The sequence below is a fragment of the Centruroides vittatus genome, unplaced genomic scaffold (assembly GCF_030686945.1).
Source record: "Centruroides vittatus isolate TY-2023 unplaced genomic scaffold, ASM3068694v2 contig_8, whole genome shotgun sequence".
In the NCBI taxonomy this organism is placed as follows: Eukaryota; Metazoa; Arthropoda; class Arachnida; order Scorpiones; family Buthidae; genus Centruroides; species Centruroides vittatus.
In genome coordinates this window covers 944807-967925 of record NW_027122517.1, presented here as the reverse complement: position 1 = coordinate 967925, position 23119 = coordinate 944807, and the positions used below count along the sequence as shown (strand labels likewise).

General features: G+C 40.4%; 1 protein-coding gene across 3 annotated transcripts; it reads left to right on the top strand.

Annotated features, from left to right (window-relative positions):
- The first annotated feature begins 139 nt into the window (after window positions 1-139).
- LOC136981991 (major facilitator superfamily domain-containing protein 6-like) lies at window positions 140-20215 on the top strand. Of its 3 annotated transcripts, none has more exons than XM_067278418.1 (5): window positions 140-172; window positions 6604-6691; window positions 6811-8286; window positions 19408-19584; window positions 19736-20215. In XM_067278418.1, the coding sequence occupies exons 2-5, from the start codon at window positions 6619-6621 to the stop codon at window positions 19984-19986; spliced, it is 1977 nt and encodes a 658-aa protein (XP_067134519.1). In that variant the 5' UTR covers window positions 140-172; window positions 6604-6618; the 3' UTR covers window positions 19987-20215. The 3 variants fall into 3 exon arrangements, with proteins under 3 accessions (XP_067134519.1, XP_067134518.1, XP_067134520.1); XM_067278417.1 differs by lacking the exon at window positions 140-172 and adding an exon at window positions 3192-3232; XM_067278419.1 differs by lacking the exon at window positions 140-172 and adding an exon at window positions 3208-3228.
- The last annotated feature ends 2904 nt before the right edge of the window (window positions 20216-23119 follow it).

Below are 23119 nucleotides of genomic sequence, written 5' to 3'. Positions count from 1 at the left end.
AAGTCGCGACGGGCGGTCGGCGGGTTCCTTCGGAAGCTTCTTATCTGGGACGCTTTCGAAACCGTATCGAAAGTCGACGTCGCAGATAAGACTTATAAGGCAGAGAGGTCGACGGCTGTTGCCCACCGTCCTTCGCGCCGCCCGCTCGAATTCCGTCGGAGCGGGTTATCAGGTACGATTACTTTTACGGCTTCCTCCTCTCCGGTCCGTTCCGTCCCGGAAGTCTCTAACGGGACCTTCCGTCACCGGCGTTTCGGGCCCGGACGTCGACCTCCTTTTAACTAAACGCTTTCCGCCCGAAAATTTCGCGGATTTAACTCCTCTCGCGGGACGTTTCTTGGCTAAAGTCGGGTGGAAACTGTCGTCACTCGCCTCGTCTATACTTTACCGAAGCCGAATGCGCCGGACCGTCGCCTTCCTAACGCCGTTTTCCCGGAGAGGGAGGTAGCGCGACTTAACGTCCTTCCTCTCTTCTCGTTTCTTCCTTACGGACCTAACGCCGCGGACCGTTTGCCACTTTTCCTCCTCTCTCTCTCCTTTCCCGCCGCGGCCGTGGCCGGGAAACGAAATTTTCGCTTTTCGATCGGGCCTCGACGCGGTCGATTTTCTCAAAAAACCCGGTTCCGCCGGGTCCGGACCGACGAAAACGGCGAGCTAATTCGACAGTGGCGGGGCCCGGACCCGTCCCGATTACCGGGGCCGCTTCCGACGTTTTTGGCGGGGAAATGTCTTCTTATAACGACGCGGTCGAGTGACGATTTGTTTTGCACGCGCGAGTCGACTACGCTACCCGCGGCCACCGTTTCCTACCCGGACGCCTCTTTCCCCGTAAATTCGCCGTTTTTGCCAATTCTTTCGTGCCTAACTCTTCCTTAATTAAGTTCGGGTGTAAATTTAGCTAGCCGTAGGTTCTCTTTTACTAGGAATTGCCGGCGGGTGTAACCCCGCCGAAATTACGCTCGGCAATATCCCGAGGTACGCCAATTAATACGCTACGTTTCGGTGGAGCGAGGTAATCGAAACGCTTAACGTTTTCCCACGGTTCTAACCGAAGAACGGAAGCGCGGGCTAGGAAACCCCGCCGTCGATTATTAATTAAAGCCGACGAGCCGACCGGACCTCTACGTTCTACTATAACCGCGCTTTCTTCCCCGTCGGTTAACGGGAACGACGAACTCGGGAAACGAAAGATTTCTCCGATAAAATAAGACTCCGGTAGCAAATTTACCGACGTTTTAAAGTAGCTTAACATCGGTGGAAAGGTCCGAAACCGAATTTGGCAGACGCCACCGCCCGTCGTTACGTAAGGAATGCGAAGCCAGCCAACGTCAATTTTTGGAAAGGTTCGACGATTATCCGAATTGCCAAACCGAATGACGAAAGCCTTCCGGCCAGATTTTATCTGATTGCTGCGCAACGTCCGACTCCGTTCCCCGCGCCCTCGGCCTCGGCTTACGCCCGGTCCTAATTCCGATGCCTTCACCTATCTCCTTCCGCCGTTTTATAAATTCCAATTTTTTCCGGGATAAAACGCTTCCGCGCATTCGACGATCGATTTCGCCGCCGTCCACGCCTTTCTCCGTCGGCGGTAAACGAAACTCGGAGGGGGACACTCGGGTGACGTCTCTCGCGGTGTCCGAGATCTTAGTGTACGAAACGGAACGAAGTAGTCGGCTTTACGCCTTAAAAGTTGGGCGCTACCCTCCGAAATTTTCTCCTAAAGCTGCGCGAGTTTCCGTATAAATCCCGGCCGGTCCGGGCGGCCACCGGGCCGGGGTGTGCCGAAATCTCGCCCGACCCAACGGAAAATTCCCGTCTTCCTAAACTCGACGTACGGCGAAGCTCGGTTTCTATCGGAACGATTCGACGACGGATTCGTCCGACCCGTGACGTTAAAATAAAATAAACCGTCGTTCGCGCTTTACAAATTAAATTTATTTCGTAAAAAAACACACGATCTCGTATTTCCTCGATAATTTTATACCGAGTCCCGTCGTATTTTGCAAAAGTATCGACCGGTCCCGGGTAAAAGCCGGTTTAACTATTAACACTCGCATTAACGGAAAATTCTGCGTATTTAGCCGCTTCCGATAAACGAATTTTTTCCGTATTTTATTATTTTCGGGTAGTCGTCGCCTAGGCCGCCGCTCGTTACCACGATATCCTATTGTTCGGTGTTAACGAGCCGAGGTTACCCCGTATAAAAATTCGAATTCCGCCGTATTGGCGAGGTTGTACGGCGCGGTATTACGTCGAATCGTTACGGCTAGTTTTACTTTTACAATCGGTATTAAACGTTTAACGGGATTTAGTGCGGCGTCGTAACTACGGCTACGCCCGTGGGTTTTTTACAACTCCGCTCGCGCCGCCGGCGGCGTAAGTTAGGTCCGGCCGTAGTTTCTCTTACTTTATTTAAGGATCTTTAGTAATACGTATTTAGACGTAACGATAGTTAAACGGTGGCGAAATTACGCTCGTTTAAAAAAGATATAGATAAAAGATAATTTAGTCGGTTAAACATCGTATCGTACCGGGTCTAACAATTATTCGGAATAAAATAAAATCGGCAGTTTTTCGAACCGCGGAGGAGGTATTCGGTCGGAAGCTAGAATAGCCGGTCCCTCGGGACTGCTCCGGTCGGGCCGGTAGTTTAGAATAATATTTAAAGAGATAAAAGTTATACAAATAAAGATAAAGCTCGCGACCCGCGCTCGAAGGTTATCTCTATTTACCGCCGCCGGGTTTCGTTTATTAAGATATATTTATTTCTAGTCTTTTAGTAACCGACGATTTCGAATGTCGTCCATTAAAAATAATCCGTTCGAATTGAGGAAGAATGTTAACGCGCAGTACGTGTGACGATTTCTACGGCGTAAATAATTATTGGTTTAAATATTTCCGTCGTAAATCGTCTTTAATATATTTCGTCGTTCTCGTCCGTTAACATCCGTTATCTGTCGGGTAGGTCGTCCGTCTCGACTTTTCTCCTTCCGAATAATTATTTATTCGTCGCTATAAATCTCGATATATAAGGCGTTTTAAATTCGAAGAGAAAATCACTTTTCTCGCCTTCGTCCGAGCCAATTAATTAAACAAAATACGATAATTGCGATATTAAAAATTAAACGATTACTTTCTTCGTCGCTTTCTCTAATTTCTTTTCTTCCCGATAGATTTTCGAGCGAATGAATCGATTTTCCAAAAACAAACGGAAAGATCTTTATCCGAGTAGGTAAGTGGTTTATCCCCTTTAAATATCCTTTCTTCGCCTTCCTTTAAATACGTCTTCGCGCGAATTTTTCGTTCATTTTAACCGGTAAATGTCTTTTTTCTTTTTTTATTTCGAATTTCCCGACTCCGCCTTAATGCCGTAAACGTTATCCGGATAAGCGAGGAAGAGTAAAGAAGCGGCGTTAATTAATTCGGCGGAAGATGCGTCTATTGTTAAAATTCGACGCCGAGACGGGGCGAAGGTTACCGCGGGCGAGTATTCTTCGCTAACAAATAAATAAGTAATCGGATTGGAAATGAAAATACTGTACGCGGATTATAAAACCCGCTTTTAGTATTCGCTCTTTTATTTTTCCGTTTTGTCGGAAATTATTAACGAATGCCGGCCGCGGCCGGCAGCGCGCTCTCCGTAGCGCGTCGCTAGTGACTTTCGATCGAGGAGAAGAATCTACGCGGTTTCTTCTTTTCTCTCCGTTCTCGGTCTCTTTCGCGGCGGATACCGACGAAATCGAAACGTTTACGACTAGAGTCGAAGATCTCCGATCGATCGTAATTCCTGGTTATAGCTTATCGGCTACCTAAGTCGATCGAATCCGAAAAGACGCGACGATTTTACCGGTTATTAGCATTTACGACTTTTTTCTTTTCCGAAACCCGTCTCTACCCTCGAAATTAAGCTTTTCGCCACTTTATAATAATTAAAAACGTAAAGCGTTTTTAAGTAAAATAACGTAACGGATGGCGCCACCACAGTTGCCGGGAAACCGAAGCGACTCGTAGCTAGAGTTTTTTAAAACGGTTTTATTCTCTACGCTTTCGAAACGCGCTGGCGATTTTAGTCGAATGGCGCCGTATTTTAAATCGCGGGTACCGAAAACGCTCCGACCTTTATTTTTCGTCGTTTTCCAACTTTAAAGTTTTATTTTAAACTTTTTCCATCCGTGGACGCGGCCGAGGAACTTTTCGTCCGGTCCGTTCCGGGTTCGACGTATCCGGACGGACCGTTCCCGAAAAATTTCCGAACATTTCGATTTGCGGGGATTCGATTCCGAGTGTTCCGGAACGGGGGCGACGAAGTTTGCCCAGCCCGTCCCGCGCCTAGCGGCCCCGGCCCCCGACGCGGCGTTTTCTCCAAAAAGATACGTAAACCGCCCACTCGGGCCGCGAAATATATCGATAAATGTTCGAGTTTCGTCCGGACTGGCGCGTCGATTGTCGGCGTCGGTCGCGGCATTCGAACGGAAACGGTCGGTCCCGGGTCGATCCGGCTACCCGCGACGTGGCAAACGATTTCCGACGGCGTAACGGCCGAAAGCCACCGGCGACTCCGAGACGTCCCGTTATATCTTTTTGTATCTCGGAGTGGGGAAGCTCCGACGGCCGTCTCCGTCGCGGGCGTATCGTCGGCCGGCCGCGGTTAGCATTTTCTATCGAGGATTTTAAAACGCGGACCGAAACGGTGGCGATTAATTTACGACACGTATGGTTAAGAGTAAAGAGACCGCGATACCGGAGGGTATTACCGTAGAATTATACCGAATGAGCTTCGGGTTCCGTCACCGTCGGTATTAACGTTTTCGTTTTTAATTTAGTATTTTCGTGAAGTACGCCACCTCTTATATTTACTCTAACCTTATTCGACCCTAATTTATAAATGTTTAAAATTACAATTATGTTTATATTTCTCGGTAACCGTTATAAAGAATTTTCAAAAGTTACTTATATATGTTGTAGAGATTAGAATATTTCCTCTATTTATAGTCACCCGACACGGTAGGCCCGTATATATTTTTTCTATTTAGTTTATTTTTCCCGATTTAATTTACGAATCGGTAGTAATTACTTTTTATTTTTGCATTTTTCCACGCCGAGACTTTCACGTTTTAAGTCGTTATCGTCGAAATAATTACTTACGTTATCGTCGAGTTTATAATATTTTACTGTTTTATTTGGAAAGTTTTTGCCACGATAATTGTCTGGCGAAACTGCTCGTCGGCCGCGACTCGAAAAAATCGTAGACTTATAAACTCCCGCCGGCGTCCGTCCGCCCGTCTTTTCTTTACGTCTAGAACGGAATTATTTAGAAGAAAGACGAGACCGGACACGAAAACCGTAGGAGCGGGAGGTTTCGATTAACTGTATTCGAACGTCCGATGCAAAGCGAAGGTGGCGCTATTTCCATCGACGAGATTTATACCCGAAGGTGTTAGATAGGTGACCGGCACGACTCTATCGCTAACGGGAAAAGCGCGATGCGCGGAGGCGAGCGACCGCTAATTTGAGGTAGTGAGCGTACGTTTTAAATGAAATAAAATTGCTTTTTTACGTTACTACTACTCTTATCACCTAATGCCTAACAATTTACATCGACGTCGATTTCGTAACCTTCGTTTTCATTTATTCGAATTAATTAATTTTATTTTTGTTAGTTCCGCTATATTTAAAATTTACGTCGTGGACGGCGGCGTTATGAATCAACCGTCTTCGTTTTAAAATTCTCGATAAAAAACGATAACCGAAGACGATTAAAAAAAACCCGAAATGCATTTTAGCAAAGAAACAGTTTTTAGTTGCGAATTAATTTATAATCGACAACGGAAAAATAAAAAGTCGTGAAATGACCCAAGTTAATTACAAATCGACTCGTTAAACTCTCGTAAAAATATTAATTTACAAAATTATAAGAAAAAAGCGTGAAAAGCTTTAAAATTAAACATATTTTTCCTCTTTTCTTTTTGGAATCGCGGATTATTTTTAAACGTCGTTATTGATATTTACGTTTTCGTTTAATGTCTGACAAAAAAAGGTGTTTCTCAAACGATGCAAACGGTAGAACTGAATTGGTAAAGAGATAGTTTTTACGGCTCGTAAATAAATCGTTGGGCCGTGGCGATAAGGAGAAACGGTGAAAATTGCCATATTTTGTTACCGATTCGTTATCGGACCGAAAAAGTAACGGATTTATCTGTAGATAAATAGTTTCGCTATGGCAAACCTCCTCAGATATATTTAACTTGTTCCCGATAAGGATTACGATAATTCTTATAAACAGATCTTTATTCGCGTATTTATCCCGTTTCGGGTTTCGTACGAACTCTCCGCAGCTCCGAGCTTCTATTAATTCGTTTAAAATAAATAATTACAATCTTGTGTAAAGTAACGTGTCGAAAGAAATATAATGAATTGGGGAATTAGTCGTCGGCATAATTTAGTATCCGTAGTAGCTACGCCGAATGGAGTCCGCGTCGAACTACCCGAAAATCTCTCGACGTTAACGTTAAATTTCGACGGATGTAATAGACGTTCGTTGGCTAATGCCGATGAATTAATAGTAGACGTCTCTGTTATTACTTTGTTTTTTCCTTCGTCTAGATAAATCGATTATAAATGGCTTGTGACTGTAGACCCGTGGACTGGGTTCTAATTCCTTTGAAGATAGTCGTATTTCTCACTTTTGCCGGTAAGATGCCAATGCAATTTGCCCTTATCCTAACTAAACTGTTTACGTCGAATGGAAAGGAACTTTTAATCCCGATTTTGACATTTTTCTACTTATTTTTTTATTTGTTTCTTTTTCAGCCGTTTCCAGTCTTCTTCCTTTCTTGAATATTCACATGAAGTATCTCGGCTTCACCGTACACGAAACGGCCGTCGTCTGCAGCGTTTTACCGCTGACTCAGATTCTGAGTTTTCCTCTGATCAACAATGCGGTCGAGAAATTGGGAAGCCTTCGAAGCCTCTTAATCTATTCTCTGGTTTTCGTCCTGCTCTTCGTTTCGGCCCTCTTGATCTTCCCGTTTCTGCCACCTCCGGAACACCGACAACATTCCCTGCATCTCGTCTGCGGCACGAAAATAAAACCCTGGATCATCGTGGATAAGTGCGGCGAGGAGAGAACTTGTAGTCCCGTGCACGGAAACGACGTCATCAATTTACAGTTTACGGCCTGCAGCGTCCAGTGTCCGAACCACGGAGCCGATCTGCGAGAACCCGTCAACGTTGCCGATTTATGTTTCGACGACCAAGTGGGTCGGGTCTGTCACGTGGTAGAGGTTAATAATACTCTGTCCGAAAATTTCACCTTCGGACTCTACCTGAATTCTCCCGAAGACAGGAGTACGGATTGCTATTATCCGGTGGATGCGGTGACTTGGCATCGACTAGTGTTTCATCACATGTCTTGTCCCATCATAATCCCTCACTTAAATAAGGGAAATTGTTCTTTAAAATGTAGATTCCAAGAAGTCAACGACGTAACTTCTACGTTATCCTTCGACAACGAAGAATGCGTTTACGTCGGATACAAGAGGTGGTTATTTTTTAGTCTATATCTGGTTCTTCGCTGTATTATACACTTGCTGGTGGCCGTAATTCTTCTCCTCTTGGAAAACAGTTTAAACGTCGCCACCGAATTCGCCGACGGAAGATACACTATGGTAAACGTGTATAATTCGTTAGCCACCGCCGTCTTTCCTCCTTTGGTGGGACTGGTAGTGGACATCAACCGTTCGGATTACAGTTACGCCGTCTACGTATTCGACGTTCTCGTAACCGTGGTTATCGTATCGGTGGTGATTCTCGACGTTCAACTTTACCCGCTTCCCAGAAATGGGATCGACAATTTAAAGCAACTTTCGTGTCACGCCGAATACGTCATGCTGGTAATAATCATGTTCTGGATCGGCACGATGTCGGGATACCTGGAAACCTTCCTCTTTTGGTATTTGCTAGACTTTAACACGCCAAAGTATATACTCGGTTTGACGATAACCGCGGGATCTTTAAGCGGGATACCTTTATTAAAGAAATATCGTCCGATCGCAAAAAAGTTCGGATGCGCCAATATCCTGTGTCTGTCGCTCTTCGTGTACTGCGGAAGGTACATATGCTACTCTTTGATCACCGACGGATGGTGGAGCGTGCTTTTGGCGGTGACCGATCTGCTCACCTACCACTCGATGTCGGTGGCATCCAGTTTATATTGTTCCTACGTAATCCCCAGAAACCTCGTCGGTTCCGGCGGATCTCTGTTGAAAGTGGTCCATTATTCCATCGGTAAGTTTTCATTTTTTAGTGTTTTAGAAACCTTTCATAATTCATCAACTGTTTGTAATATAAAATTGATATTAATATACAAACGACTATCCACACGGCTACGTACTAATAACAAATATTTCATTTTATTATTGCGAATTAAATACGTGCCATCTATAATTGGTAGATAAATTAACCGATCGATTAACTGCTATCGAGGAATCCGGAGAAAGTATAAATTAATTAAGTGCGTTAATATTAATGTTCTTTCAAGCGGTAAAATATAACCGAGTTTATAGAATTAACTTGCCGAAAATTCGTCGACAATAAGAAATGAAATTCCTATTTTCAAATCAATAGATTTCCCCGACGAAGACGAAAACGGAAAAACTAAAAATTGTGGGAAAATTACGTACAGTACGACACGATGGCTCTTTTCGTATAGTCGTTGTTCGATCTAGAAATACGGACGTACGAGTATTTCTAACGCTACTCGATTGAGTGACAGAACAAACAGAAGAGAATTGCCCGATAGCGATTCTAGACAGAACACCTGTCCAGAATCGCTCTCGCTGTTCGTAGTGGCCCCACAAGATTTTCAAAAAATATTTTAAAATGCTGATTTATCTCTATTTTTTAACATTATTTGTGTAACTTTAACAGCGCTCGGCAAATAAACACACAAATAAATACAACACCTTAATTTGTCGCCGAGAAGTTCAAATAGATATTCTTCTCGGCAACAAATTAAGGTGTTGTATTTATTTATGTTATTTGTGTAGTTTTTACAAATTAAATTTACGTCAAAAGAGGGAGAAAAAAAAAATGCTCTAACATAAACAATCGGAGTCCTTTAATAAAAAATCCAGCAACGAGTCGTGTAACTTTCCTGACAACATTCGGTAGCGCCATCTGTTTTGTTTTTAATTTTAAAAACTTTTTATATACGGTAATACCCAGAGTTACGTAAGTAATGCGGTCCTTTCCATGACTGGAATTTTACGCTAGTCGAATTTGTAAATTGTTTAAGTATAACTACGTAATCAATAACTCAATACTGTATTTATTATTATATGTGTACAGTACATATATTATTCACTTTTTTTGTATAAAAGAATTGCTTACGAGAAGAGTGCCCGGTACGCTCGAGTACGTGCTTACAATTAGACCGAAAAGTAAAAGATTAGCAGAGCAATCTATACATATAATCGAGATGGGTCGATAATAATAATAATAAGCGCAGAACCTAAACGGTTAGGAGTTGAAAGTTGAAATTCGGTACACAGTTAGGGTGCGACTATGCAGACGCGAATTTAATAGCCAGCGTTATAGTCGTCGGAAAGGAAAACCATGCGCAAGCGAGAAGACAAAAATATCGCTGGCGAGAGCAAATTTCTAGTTGTCGCACGTATCTAACAGGGTTCGATATTTATCGCCTCTCGCCTCTTCTCGCCACATATTCTCGCTCGCTCGGAAAATTCGCGTTCGCGTTTGCATAGTCGCAACCTTGGGGTACGCCAAGAGAATGTACAATAAGAAGGGATTTTTCGAAATTCTCTCCCCTCGGGGGAGAGGGAATGGGCTAAGGATTATCCCGAAGAACTCAGCTTCTACTATACTATTTTAGACAGTAGCGTGCCGTGACATTTGACGATAGGGAAGCCGTGTTTCTGTAAGAAGCCGACTTCCAGGGGCAATCGGTTAATTGCGCGTCAGTAATGGTCTAGGATCCATTCGTACGTGGGTGGTGGCTGTAGAGACAAAGACGACAAGTATCTGACAAAAACCGTTTATTTTAACATAAAATAAACATACACTATGTACAAAATAGTTTGCTTTAGGACAATCGGCCGTTCGGACGTCCCGAGCGTCGATGCGGTTCTTCGACGGTCGATCGAAGGTGGCCCCGGGACGGCGGCGTCGACGAGTCCGTAAGACGCGGGGAGACTTCGTCCGTTGGAGTCGGGGACACGGTCTAAGTCCGAAGCGGCACGGGTTACATGTTGGCACAATAGACGAGAAACTGGTTTTTTTCCTTTTTTGCGCGTTGACACGCGGCGTTTTGGTTATTCGGAACGTTAACCGAGTGCCGGGTGTCCTCGATCGTCGGAGATTGTATCGATCTCCGTTCTTTCTTTCGTCTATTTTAATTAGTCGTTCTCCCTCGATCACGCTTCCCGAGTGGTCGGTCCCCGGTTACTAAACTTAACGAGACTCTTACCCGGAGCGCGAGAAAAGTCAAAATCGAAGACGAATTCGATCTTCCACCGATCGTAGGACGACTTCCTTCCGCGATTTACGGTTTCTGGCCGGCAGTTTGATACAAACGATGGGTGTCCGACTGCAAACGACTTTTACCTATGTTTCTTTAAACTAGTAAATTTTTCGCTAAATTAACCGTTTTTTCGCGTCTTTCGTGACGGGTCAGACTCGCCCGGAACCTCACATTTTCATAAAAGTTTTAAACAAATACTCGAAATGACAAAAATAAACAATTTACGTATTTTAGTTGTAAAATACAAAAAATACACAATACAAATTGGTACGATACAAACAATGATAGAAAAACTTGTTGTTTTAATTTTTTACAAACGAACTCTATTCGGCGATTTCTTCCTCCAAGTCGTTAATTACTTTATCGTAAAAGTCGTCGGTCGTGGACTCCGTCGACGTATTTGAAAGGTCTTTTTCTATCGAAAGCGACGCCAGCGACGACCATTTTTCCTCCGACCGAGTGAGTGTTCCTGGCCGATGTACGAATTCGCTCCGCGGTCGAAAAACTGCGCTCGACAGACCCACCGGTAGATGCTATCGTAAATATTAAATCGTATAATTCTTTTAGCACGTCTTTGTTCGGATCGACATTAATTATAAAATGTTTTATGTCTAAGAGTTACTCGTCGATATATAATAGTCCGGACACGAATATAAATACTGCGATTCGCTACGTAATTTAGATAAATCAAAAAATTTCCCATAAAATTTACTTAATTTAAAGAATTAAAACACCTTGAAAAAATTGTTAATAATTTTAATATTATGAAAAAGTGATAAAAATTCTAAAGATTTTGTCTGAAAATCTGTCAATTTAATTACGGTATAATTAAAAGAAAATTATAATTAAATATAACTTTGCAAAAAAACGTACATAAAAATAACATTGAATACTCTTTACTTTTTAAATCTTAAACGATTCGCTTAGTCAGAGAGCTCCCTACCCATTGGCTAAGGGATAGAATCGTTGGAAGCGTTGAGCGTGTGTAGCTTCCACCGGCTAAAGGTTGGTGCTCCGTAAAGCGCGTGGGTCAATGCCCTCCGGCTGCTTTACACCATTCGATTATTCTCGCCTCGAAAGCTGTCTCGTAAGCGCTTCCATACCGTCACCGACATTCGAATATACAATAGCGATCTTATCGTTTTTCTCACACGTAGTATAGAAATTTGTAATAAGATACGTAATGCAGTTATAATAAAATATTAATTTTAATTAATTCAAACTACGTTAAAATATGAAAATTTATATTTTATAAAATACGACGGAAGGTCGTTGGAAGGTGGATGCGGCGCTTCTAACGCTTCCAACGACGGCACGCCACTGATTTTAGATGCGGTTTTTTGCGTTTTTGCGAAAAATATTTTTAGATCCATTTAAAAGTTCTCTAATTAGCCTCGAATGAAGGGGGACCTAATTCTTGCACCCGATGAAAACGGGTAAGATCGACTGTATAACTATAAAGGTTATCTTACGCAAGGGTTTATCACACCGAATGATCCATTCAACACATTTTTAAAATTTTTTATTCCTCTGTTGCACATAATTAGAAAATTTTAAAACTGTATTAGATTGGGCACTCGTTTGATAAACTCTTACGTAATATAATTTCTGTAAATTTAAATCAAATACTATAATACAATATGGTAGAAGGGTTAAAAGTACTAAATAATCTAATAATCTTAATCTTTGCTGTTGTTGTTTTTCGACAGAGCAACGCCGGGCTCATCTGCTAGTAAAGTAATAAATCGGTACGGCGCTAAAGAAGAAAAGGAAAAAAGAGAGAGAATGAATGAATGATGTTCGAAATAGAATAATTCTTTGTAAAATTACGTGTCACTTTACTCGGATTTTTTCAATTTTTGACATTTACATTTTACGTAACTGCGAATTTACGCAAGTCGCGTGTTACGTAACTCGAGGTATTAATGTAATTAATCGTTATAAAATGGCAAAAATCTTAGTTTTCGAGGGTAAAAATGAGTTTTACGAAACATTGTAATTGCTTAGGCCTATAACTAGTAAAACTACATTAAGTCCCACTCGAGATATGCCACAAGACTTTCTTATATCTCCCTGTTCCCCTCACCTTTTATTTAATTTTGTTGCTTAAACACCAAAACGAAATAAAAGACACAGGATTTATTAAGCTTCGAAGTGGATGAACAAAATAGTGCCAGACGTACTGTATACACATTAAATTCCATACACACAGAAAAAACCCAAAAATTTTTTTCGGAATTTTCGACGTTTCGAGGTTTCCTAGTCCAAAAATAAATAATCTCGAAGGAAGATAAATTTTTAATCGATCGCCATACTTTCTCTATGTTATATATAACCGTATAAACGGGAAAGTATAACTTGTGGTGGTGTAACTGGCTCGATAAGGTTAACATACGGTAGAACGATGCAGATTATTCGTCGTTGAGAATTTTGACACGGCGAAGAAATTTAATAAATTATAAATTTAACAAACAATAAATTATTTAATAGAAAAATAGAGGCTTAAAAGTTTGTAGAAAAATCGCAGTTGTAAAAGATAAAATACCTGTAATACGTTTCTCGAATTGTAATATTTTCAAAGGATGGAAGTGAAAAGCAAAACTACGACGTGAGCCGTCGCTGTGCGATTTAGATATATTCGTAGGATCTGGTTTAAATTCTCCACACGATAAATAAAAATCTTCTCCAATGAAAATTCGACACGCTAGAAAATCCTTGATTATCAAGTTTTAGCGGAGAATTTCTATTGACGCATGCCCGATGATCAGCTGTCAGAGCTCTGTCAAAATCTTTCCTTAATGTTATTTTACTTCATTTTCTACTGATATTATAATAATTTCGTATTACAAAATTAGCCTCTGTACTTGTCACAAAGACCTATTTTTATGGTTTTCGTTCTATTTTGTTTATTAGTCGTAACGTGGTCAGAAATGACGGGAGACGAAATGCACCTCGTCAATTTAAATTGGGCCATTGCTTCGGAACGTAACATTGTAAATTTATTTGAATAGTAATTTACTTTCTTGAATGTAAGTGATTTTAAACTCAAAAATTATTACAAACAACGGTAAGCGATACACCGTTAAAATGTTATGTATCGACTAGCTGTTTCCCGCCACTCCGCCCGCGCCGATTTTGCGAGAAAACGCTATTTATATTCAGTATTTCAACAACTATAGTAATTGTTATATAACACCTACCGCCGAGGACGACGAGAATTGCCGAGAATCAAACGAACTGTTTTCAATTTGATCAATTTTCTGGACCGTTTACAATCGTTCTATAATTGAACAATAACAGGCAATATAGGCAATAACAAACTCGAATTTAAAACGGTCGAGCATTTGGTTAAAAAATCGAAATATATAAACATTTTTATAACAACGTCTGAAATGTTATCAACTTAATACACCTAAGTACTCGATGAAGACTAAATATAGTCGAAAACAAAAAATCCCATCTAAAATAGTACAGTAAAGCAGTTCTTCGGGTTAACGCTCTCCCTCTCACCCCGCGGGGAAGTTTCGAAAAATCCCTTCTCGGTTTTCGCTTTCGTGACGTACCCCGTGTACCAAATTTCATCTCTTTATGTTCAGCGGTTTGGTCTGGGCGATGACGAATCAATCGGGACAAGTAATTTTATATATTTAGGTTGTTATTAAAAATTGTTCTAAGAATTCGAACGTGGTTGACGTAGAAACGCTTACTTGGCCAATAAAAAACGATTGCTAGAACTATAGATAATTCTTACCAGACACACAATAATTTATTAGTAGTAATACATTACTACGTGATACTATATAATTAATTATTGTAATGCAAACTTTATTTGTTTGGGACAGAGAGCAAATCGTTTCGTCGACCCTTAAACGTCTGTCTAGTTAAATTTCTTTTACGCTGTTTTTCGCTTAAATTACACAAAACTGCCAACAGAAAGTCTCTGGACGCCTGCAAAAATATAAAAGAACAATGAACAATGACGGGCTTTCGACGGTATCGACATTTTGATTCTGTCGAAATTTTGACTAAATTCCAGATATAACACACACAGCACAAAAGATACAGACACCGCAAAGCAGTTTTGAATTGGAAAGAAGCTCTGCGATATCGGCCAGAATCGCGTTAACAGAACTGCGTCAAACTACTGACTGACTCGCGAATGCCTCGTTGGAGAGACGAAAGGATTCGTGATTGCCGTATAAAAATTTTAAAAAGCGCATTTCAAAGAATAACACTTGCAGGAATTTCCACATTAAGCAGGAAAATATACTACATACCACATCGAGTTGCAAACTTTTAACACAAACGGACTATTTTCATCGATATAACTAAATAGCTAATGTAATACATTAAACACTTGTATGCAAACAAACTACTACGTCCTCGGGAACCGTGCCGGGCTAAAAATACACACCTCAAACGGAAATAGAAAACAACACACGCAAAATATACTACAGCCAGAGTCGTAGCTATGCGTTGTCAACGAGCGAGTGCCAAGGGCGAGAGGCAAACGGTTATGCGCCGTGAACTAAAACACTAATGCGTTGCCGAGGGCGCCAAAAACATTGCCGCCGCTCTGACTATGCCGACGAAAACTATAATCACAAAACAGCCCGTCGCGACAGACGAGATTAATTCACCGACAACCTTTACCCTCCAGACCCTTCCTCGGAAAAATTTTAGCAGAAACTTCTTTTATATACGATCGGACAGTTTATGCTATTTTAATCTATTAGCCTAGGTGTATTCGCGCTGAGAACTATTACCTGCGTTACATTTTTACTTGTATTCCCGTTAACTCTACTAGTTAGCTTTTATATATTTTGTATACTTTTTAATCGTTTATTTTTTATATCGATATGTATTGGATACGTTTTAACTGTTTATGGCTTTGGTTATACATTTTTTACTACTAGGTTGACGCAGTTTGGCCCAGGAGGCTGGCGACAAAAATCTAACCGACTAACCACATTCATTAACGAGCAAAACAAAATCACGTACAGTATAATATACATATAACAATATAAATATTCAAAATACAAGAAATATCTAGATTGAAAAATCAGTTCAGAAATCCACAGAACAAAGCGCCCGTGGAGAGTGGATAAGGCACTTAATTATCTAGAATCGTTCGTTGCACAGGCTTCGTACCGCAAATTTTGCGTAAAAGCCTAGAAACATTAGGCTTCACGAGTCACCACGGTAGGCCTACACATCACATTCCGGACTACGTGACGTGACCTGTGTTTACTACGGAAAGCTGCCGTACTAAACACACGTCACGTAGTCAGGAATTCCCAAACAGAAATAGGGGAAATTAGGGAAATGGGGCCCACCTAAGGTATTTTGCATATTATTAAAAAAACTTAACAATATTATGAGAAGTTATTTTAACGATTCACACAGTGTACTCTAAAGAATGTGCACGCATCAAAACTTGAGTATTTCTCTCCATATTGTCTTAATGATAAAAAAGAAACAAAACATTCCACTGAGCCCCATTACCCAGCCACGTTGGGTAATGGGAACCATCATATAAAAACATTGAAAAAAGACCGAAACGTTAGAAATGTTTGTTCAAAAACTAGAAAACTTACGTTTTTGCATATGAATTATTAATTTTTTATATGTGTGTTGTTTTCAAAATAGTTTGTGTGTTTAATAATAAGTTCAAGCACTTTAAATTAAAAACTTTAATCACTCAATACAATAATCACAAATGTAATCGTCTGGAAAATCAAACCAACTACATTCAGAATGTGCCCGAGCAGCGCAGACAGTACATCCGTACCACGATTCTCTGTTTCTATCAAGTTTTCCACAGATGATGCAGGTATTATTACCATTGCTCGCATCTATGTCATGGCTTTTATTATCTTTTGATTCTCGTCCAGCCTCATTATCTCTTCACGCTATTTTATGTTTCTAACCTTGACTAGACACAAAGGGATAAAGTGTAATCTGTCTCCATACGTGTTTTAATAGATGAGGGGATGACGGCCGGATGGCCGAGCGGTAAAGGTGGCAGCCTGCCGCTCTGGGGGACCCGGGATCGAATCCGAACGGTCGAATAATCCCCAGGAATTTTTCGGGGGGTGGTCCGTTCGGATATGTCGGGCCCCGTCCCTCACCACCCGGTCGCCCCATTGTGGGCCTGGCCGAACCCATAATGGGCCTACTAAAAGAGGCCCTCTTAGTGCCCACAGGGCGGAAAGAGTTAAAAAAAAAAAAAAAAAAAAAAAAAAAAAAATAGATGAGGGGATAGTTAGCATTAATATATATTATTGAAACAATAAGTTATATACAAGAGTACTTATAAATGATAGTGATAATGATGAAACAAATCAGAAGAAAGATGCACAAAACAGTTTTTTCCTCTCACAATGGAGCGTGTGCACAGAACAGCCACCATATTCAGAATTTGAAGTTGGCTCTGTAGCCGCTAGAGGCAAGCGTCTGCTGGGATGGAAAATTGTGAACCGTTTAGCCAAAAAACAGATGGGGTCCGTTCCCCACTTCCCCCTACACGCACGAACAGCGTAAAAACGAAACATTTTTACTAGGGTTTCTCATTTCCCCGTTCTTCGCTCGTCTCGGGATTTCGGGAAAAAAGTAAACTGTTTCCCGAGATATAATTATTTTTAAAATATAAAATATATCTTGAAATCGAATGATATAATTATTTTTCATTTTTAAGTAATTTAATACGATCCGTACCCTTCGAAATAATATTATTAATACATATTTAGAAATACGAGGAGATTTTCACAAATAGAAAAAGTTTATTAAAGTTTGTTGGAAACTACTTACAAGAAAAAAGCCTTTGAATCGAGTGGGAAATTTAAAGACAAAAATGAATTTAGATGAAACTTCTAAGTAGAAGGTAATTTTCGTTTTTTAACTAACACATAATACAAAAATTTACAGTAATATTTTGTAACAGATTTTAGAAAGCAAAGACGATCAATACTCCGATCACGCAATCTGGTTCTTAGTAATGAAAAGTGCCGCTATCGAAAATGCTTTCCGATTCAATCGATGCGGCCGAAATGCATTTAACAGAAGACGGATGTTACGCGTTTTTTCACCCGTAGCCTGGAAGATTTTTAGTTCGTTTTCGACACGCGTTACAATACCTCTTTTGCCGCCCGATTTGTCTACCCGGGCTGCTTTAATAGCGGCATCGAGCTTATAGCCCGATAATTCGGCGGTTTATTTGACATTAATAATCGGGTTTCCGAAGAAAACCTTCGTACTCGTTTGTATCGTGGTCCAATTTGCGCAACCTGGCGTTTCGCGGTTATCGAAGTTACTGGGTACGCTTAAAAATTAATACGGCATCGGCGCAATATTCGAGATATTACAGCTTCCGACAAGCATGGAATTTTCAGAGTTCTGCCGAAAATAGGCTACGTGTTGATTATTAACAATGTGTGTGTGACGTGCCATAACAAGCAAAAATTTAAAAAAACGAATAAGCGGGCTTAAAATTAATAAATATAAATGTAAGTCTATGAGTTAATTATACTTTCTATTTGCAAAATTTCCTCAGCTTTAACACAAAATAAGAAAAAAGTAAACTTTTAATAAATTGACGAGGTTTCCCGGGTTAAAAAAACAGCCGGGATCCCGGGGTTTTTCTTAACCCGGGAAATCTTATTAATTTCTTAAAAGTTTACTTTTAAGAAATTAATAAATTTTATTAATCCCGGGATCCCGGGATTCTGTTAGAGAAACCCTAATTTTTATTTTCCCGACTGTCATATATATATAACAGAGAAATCGATCAAAAATGACTCCCGGGATTTTTATATTTTCGGAATGAGAAACTTGGAAACATCGAGATATACGAAAAAAGAAAAAATAATAATAATAATTCGGAGGTAATTTATGTACGTATGGATGTTTGTGTTTGTGTGCGGGGGCACGATTTTGTTCGCTATCTTCGAAGCTTAATAACTCTTGCGTTTTTCGTCTCGAACATTTCTGAAATTTTACCGAGAAGTTTGTTTATTAGGGAAATCGATGCTGTTAGATTCTGGTGATTAAAGGTCGGAGAGTAGGGAGATAAAGGGGTTTGTGTGTATCTCCAGTAGGGTCAGACTTAATGACGATTTTACTCTCGAAGTTAAGCTTTTTGCCATTTTATAACAGTTAGAAGCATAAAAAGTTTTCTTAATGAAATATCGCGACAGATGGCGCCGGGAAATTAAGTAACCGGTTGCTGGATTTTTTTGTAGTTACGCTTCGACTTTGATCCAACGCGGTATACGTGCCACGGAGAATAAATTCGACTAATCCCATAATGATATTAATGCGAAAAATCGAGTATATTTAAAATTAAGAGAGTTTTTATTCCGATGTGTGCATTTCTGCTGTTTTTAATAGTTTTAGATTTCGATATGTAAATGAAAAATATTAAACTGTTGATTCCGAAATAACAAACCGCTACTTGGTGAAATGACAAAGTCGGAAAGCGGTGAAGGTTCGAGGTCGGTCTCGAGTTACTTAACCGAGATTAAAAGAAAGGTAACACAAATAATCGCGAATAAATCTTTTACCGGTGCAATAAGGCATATCTTTAACCACCTTTACCGAGGTTTAAGACGGAGAGAATATTTTACGAATTGTTTTGTACGTAATTCGCGGATCTTAATTGTTTTCCGGGCCGCTTTCCGCCGAAATTTGCTTATTTAAGTTATACTTTTGTATTAAAAATCGAAAATCAAATTATTTTCGATTTTTCATCCAATTCCATGTATGGTATACGAACGATGTAACTTATTATTACTAATCGCCTTTTACTGTTTTTTATAACGTGCCGAGTCGAAAAAGGCAAATTTTGAAACGATTTGTGTTTGGACCAGGGAGAGGAACCGCGGCCATCGTTGGAGGAGGCATCATGGGCACCTTCGGCGCGCCGGTCACGTTCAGAGTATTGGGAGCCAGTTGCGGAATACTCGGACTTCTGTATCTATCGGCGGTCTACCTCTTAACTTGTAAAAGGTCTCTAGAAAATAATTCGGAAAACGATTCGAAAATAGGTACGTATAATTGGCTGATAAAACTCGAAATGGCCAGTTTTTTATTTTCTCTCGAATTTAAAAACGAGAACTCTCCCGCCCGGTAATAAGTTGGGCGGAAAAAGTCGAAGGTAAGGTCCGTTTAAGTAGAATTTGATTTTTGTCAAAACAGAGGCGGAGATATGGGAGATAAGAGAAGAGAGAATCAACGGCGCCGCTCCACGCGACACAAACTCGGAATCGGACAAGAACGAAGAGACCAGCTCCGATCTGCTGCGCGAAATCTCGGACGACGGCTCTCGAGAAGAACGAGAAGAATCGGTGGCGTTACGGAGATCGGACCGATATATTTTCGGTCGATCCGGCGAAAGCGTCAAAAAAGAGAAACCCCCGATCGCCGTTCACCGCGAAAATACTTCGTAAAAGACCGCAAAAGGAGCGAAAACGTTCGGCGCCCAACACCGGTTTCTAAATGCTCCATTTTTCGAACGTTCCGAGAATTTATTGTAAAAAAGGAACGGGACAATGTCCGTGACGTCGTTTGTAAATATTGTTGTACGTATTTTGTAATTTAATAAAGTTGTCGGTCGGCATTTTAATACGTGTACAAACGAGAAATAAAATCGGCCCGAACCGTTTATTTTTGTAGAAATCTGTTGATGATTACGGAGCATTTCGTTTCCGTTAACGGAGATGTTCACTCGGGATAATTCGCCGTTCTAAAAGAACTCTTAGGCCGGCAAAGTACGGGTAGTCCCCGAAAGTTCATATCCGAGAGGAGCGATGGGGCTTCGTGTAAGGAGTTTCATTTCCGCAGAAAGAAGAAGAATGATAAATTTTCCTAGCTCAATAAGAGATTTTTACTTTTCTTTAATGAATGTCGTAGTTTATTAAAAAAAAAAAAAACACTAGCAGATGAGCCCGGCGTTGCTCGGGCAGAAAGTAACGGTAGCGGGGATTAAGATTATTAGATTGTAGCCCATCTTACCCGTTTTCACCGGTGCAGGAACTACGATAACCTCGAATAAAATGATTAATTTTAAATTTTAAAATTCAAGAAAACTTGTTTGGAACATTTTATTTGGAATTTGCAACGAATTCAAATACTCGTTCAAATTCGTTTATTTTGGATTTATCGTTTTCGGGTTACCGGGACAGTGGAAACGATTAAAATATTTATTAATTGCCAAAATGTATAGTATATGTGCCACTGTTTACTTTCCTTCTTTATTGTTTACACTTTATACTGACTAAAACTAACTCTCGCCTCCTTTTCCCCGGGAGAGTTGAATTTCCAAAAATCCCTTCTTAATGCGCATTCTCACGACACAACCTACTAAAACGCAGTCAAAATCGCAAAAAGAACCGCATCTAAAATAGTACAGAGTTCCTCGAGGTAATCCTTAACCCTCCATCTCTCCCCCTCGGGGGGAATTTCGAAAAATTCCTTCTTAGTGTACAGTACGTTCTCATAACTTGTACCAAATTTTAAAAATTTTAACTTTCAATTCCTAACCGTTTTGGCTCTGCGCTTAATATTATTATTATCATCATTATTATTATCAACCCGTCTCGATTGTATTATAAGTGTAGGATTTTCTTTTTCGTCTTTTCTCCTACTTTTGTAACTTCACTCGTGCTTAGTCCAATAAAGACACTTAATTGCTTACTAAACTAACATTTAATTGTGACACTAGACATTACACTTAACGACGTAAACATTGACTATTAAATTTGAATCGTCTCGTTTTAGAAAGGAGAAAAAGTCCCGTCTGGATTCGTCTTCCGTCTTTTCCCGCCTTTTCTTTTAACCGTCGTCTGGCTACTCTACAGAAGTCTCGTCGCGTCTCGTCGACAGATGGGGCCTCGTGGAGTTCCTCTCTTCACATAAGATACTATTTGATTTATATAACTACCGAGGTTATCTTACCTGAGGTTTTTCACGCCGAGTGACCAATCTAACGCATTTTTAAAATTCTTTAAACTGAGAATTAAAGAATTTTTAAATTGTAATTGGTACGTCGGTCACTCGGTGTGAAAAACCCTTAGGTAAGATAACCTCGGTAGTTACATAAATCAAATACTATAATATAACAAACGTTAAAACAAAAACCGTATAAAGATTTCGGTTATTTCGGCCTACCATTGCCATACTCGGATGGTACGAAATGGCACGATTTCGTTGGTCGAGTAGACGGGAATTTAAATTAAATACTGTAATAAATTTCTCAGATATCGTAACATTTTCTAACGTTGACTCTAAGAAACTGTACCGTTCGCAGCCGAATATCGGACGGTAATCCGCTAACCGATCAAATTTGGCGAAAGATGAACTAAATATTTAAACTCGACACCCCGGGAAACCGCTTAAAACGTATTTTGTGCAGCCGGTAACGTCGTATTACGTAATTTTCCGATTCGAATGTCCCCGTACCGCTGGTCCGATAGAGAGAAGGGATGTCGCGGAAGGGGGTTTAAGTAATTCGACCAAAAGTAGTCGTTGACCTCCCGGAAGACAGGATGGTCAACGACTACTACTTCGTACCGGTCTACTATTAATATTTCAAAAGTGATCCGTATTAGTCATGTTGTGATGGCTCCGCGTGTGATCCAACTTGCAAACGTCCGAAAGACTTCGTATAAGACTTGTTTAAATAAAAAAAATCTTGTAAAATGCTAGAATAATTCCTTTTATGCGATGATAAAGTGTTTAAATATTGGCAACGGCTTGTGTAAACCACGTAGGGAGTCTGTTCTCGTAAATATTGCGTTTACAGAAAAATTATTAGGCTGCAATTTGAAAAAATTCTAGATTTATAAATTCCGACTGTCGTCCGTCTGTGTTTGTCTGTATGTTTTTTCTTAATCTTGGGACAGAGGTTAGATAGATGAAAGTCAAGAACAGATGTAGAAAGCTTAGGAGCAGGAGGCCCAGGTTAACTATATAGGAACTTCTGGTTTGGAACGGAAGTAACGTTACTTGAATCCAAAGTTTTCCCTCAAACGGAGTTGGATAGATGACCGACACGACTCTATTGCTAACAGAAAAAGTATGACATATAGGGGCAAGATCACCATTAAAAGAATTGAGAACATTATCGATGGCGTACCCAGCGAGGGGCAGGGAGAGGCAGCTGTCCCTTCCTAGAAAAAAAATATTAAAGTGTAGTAATTGACACACAGACACACGGCACAGACGTATCAATTTAGTATTAGTTTGAATAATGAATACTGTGACTAGACTAGAGCAATCACCCCACTTCCTCGAAACTAATATGAGTTGCCCCCTCTAGTTCAAATTCTGGGTGCGCCGCTGAACATGGTGGCGAAACGTTGCAGCCCGGCATTACGAGGATGTCGCAATAAATAATGGCTGGTTAGAATTGGTTTGGATAATATAGTTACAGCCAGGTAAAAACTATAGGTAAAAATTCACAAACTTTGTGAATTTTTTACCTATTTTACCTTTGTAAAAGAAGTTTATTCTTCAAAATAACCATAGTAACTGTTACTTCTGGAGTAGTGTAAAGGATTAAAATATAGACTCAAAAATGTA

What these genes read in the sequence shown, in the direction of transcription:
- LOC136981991 (XM_067278418.1), top strand. Translation starts at nt 6,619, where the DNA reads ATGGCTTGTGACTGTAGACCCGTGGACTGGGTTCTAATTCCTTTGAAG. An exon ending in AGTGGTCCATTATTCCATCG is followed by an intron (nt 8,287 to 19,407) that starts GTAAGTTTTCAT and finishes TGTTTGGACCAG; the next exon opens with GGAGAGGAACCGCGGCCATC. An exon ending in GGAAAACGATTCGAAAATAG is followed by an intron (nt 19,585 to 19,735) that starts GTACGTATAATT and finishes TTGTCAAAACAG; the next exon opens with AGGCGGAGATATGGGAGATA.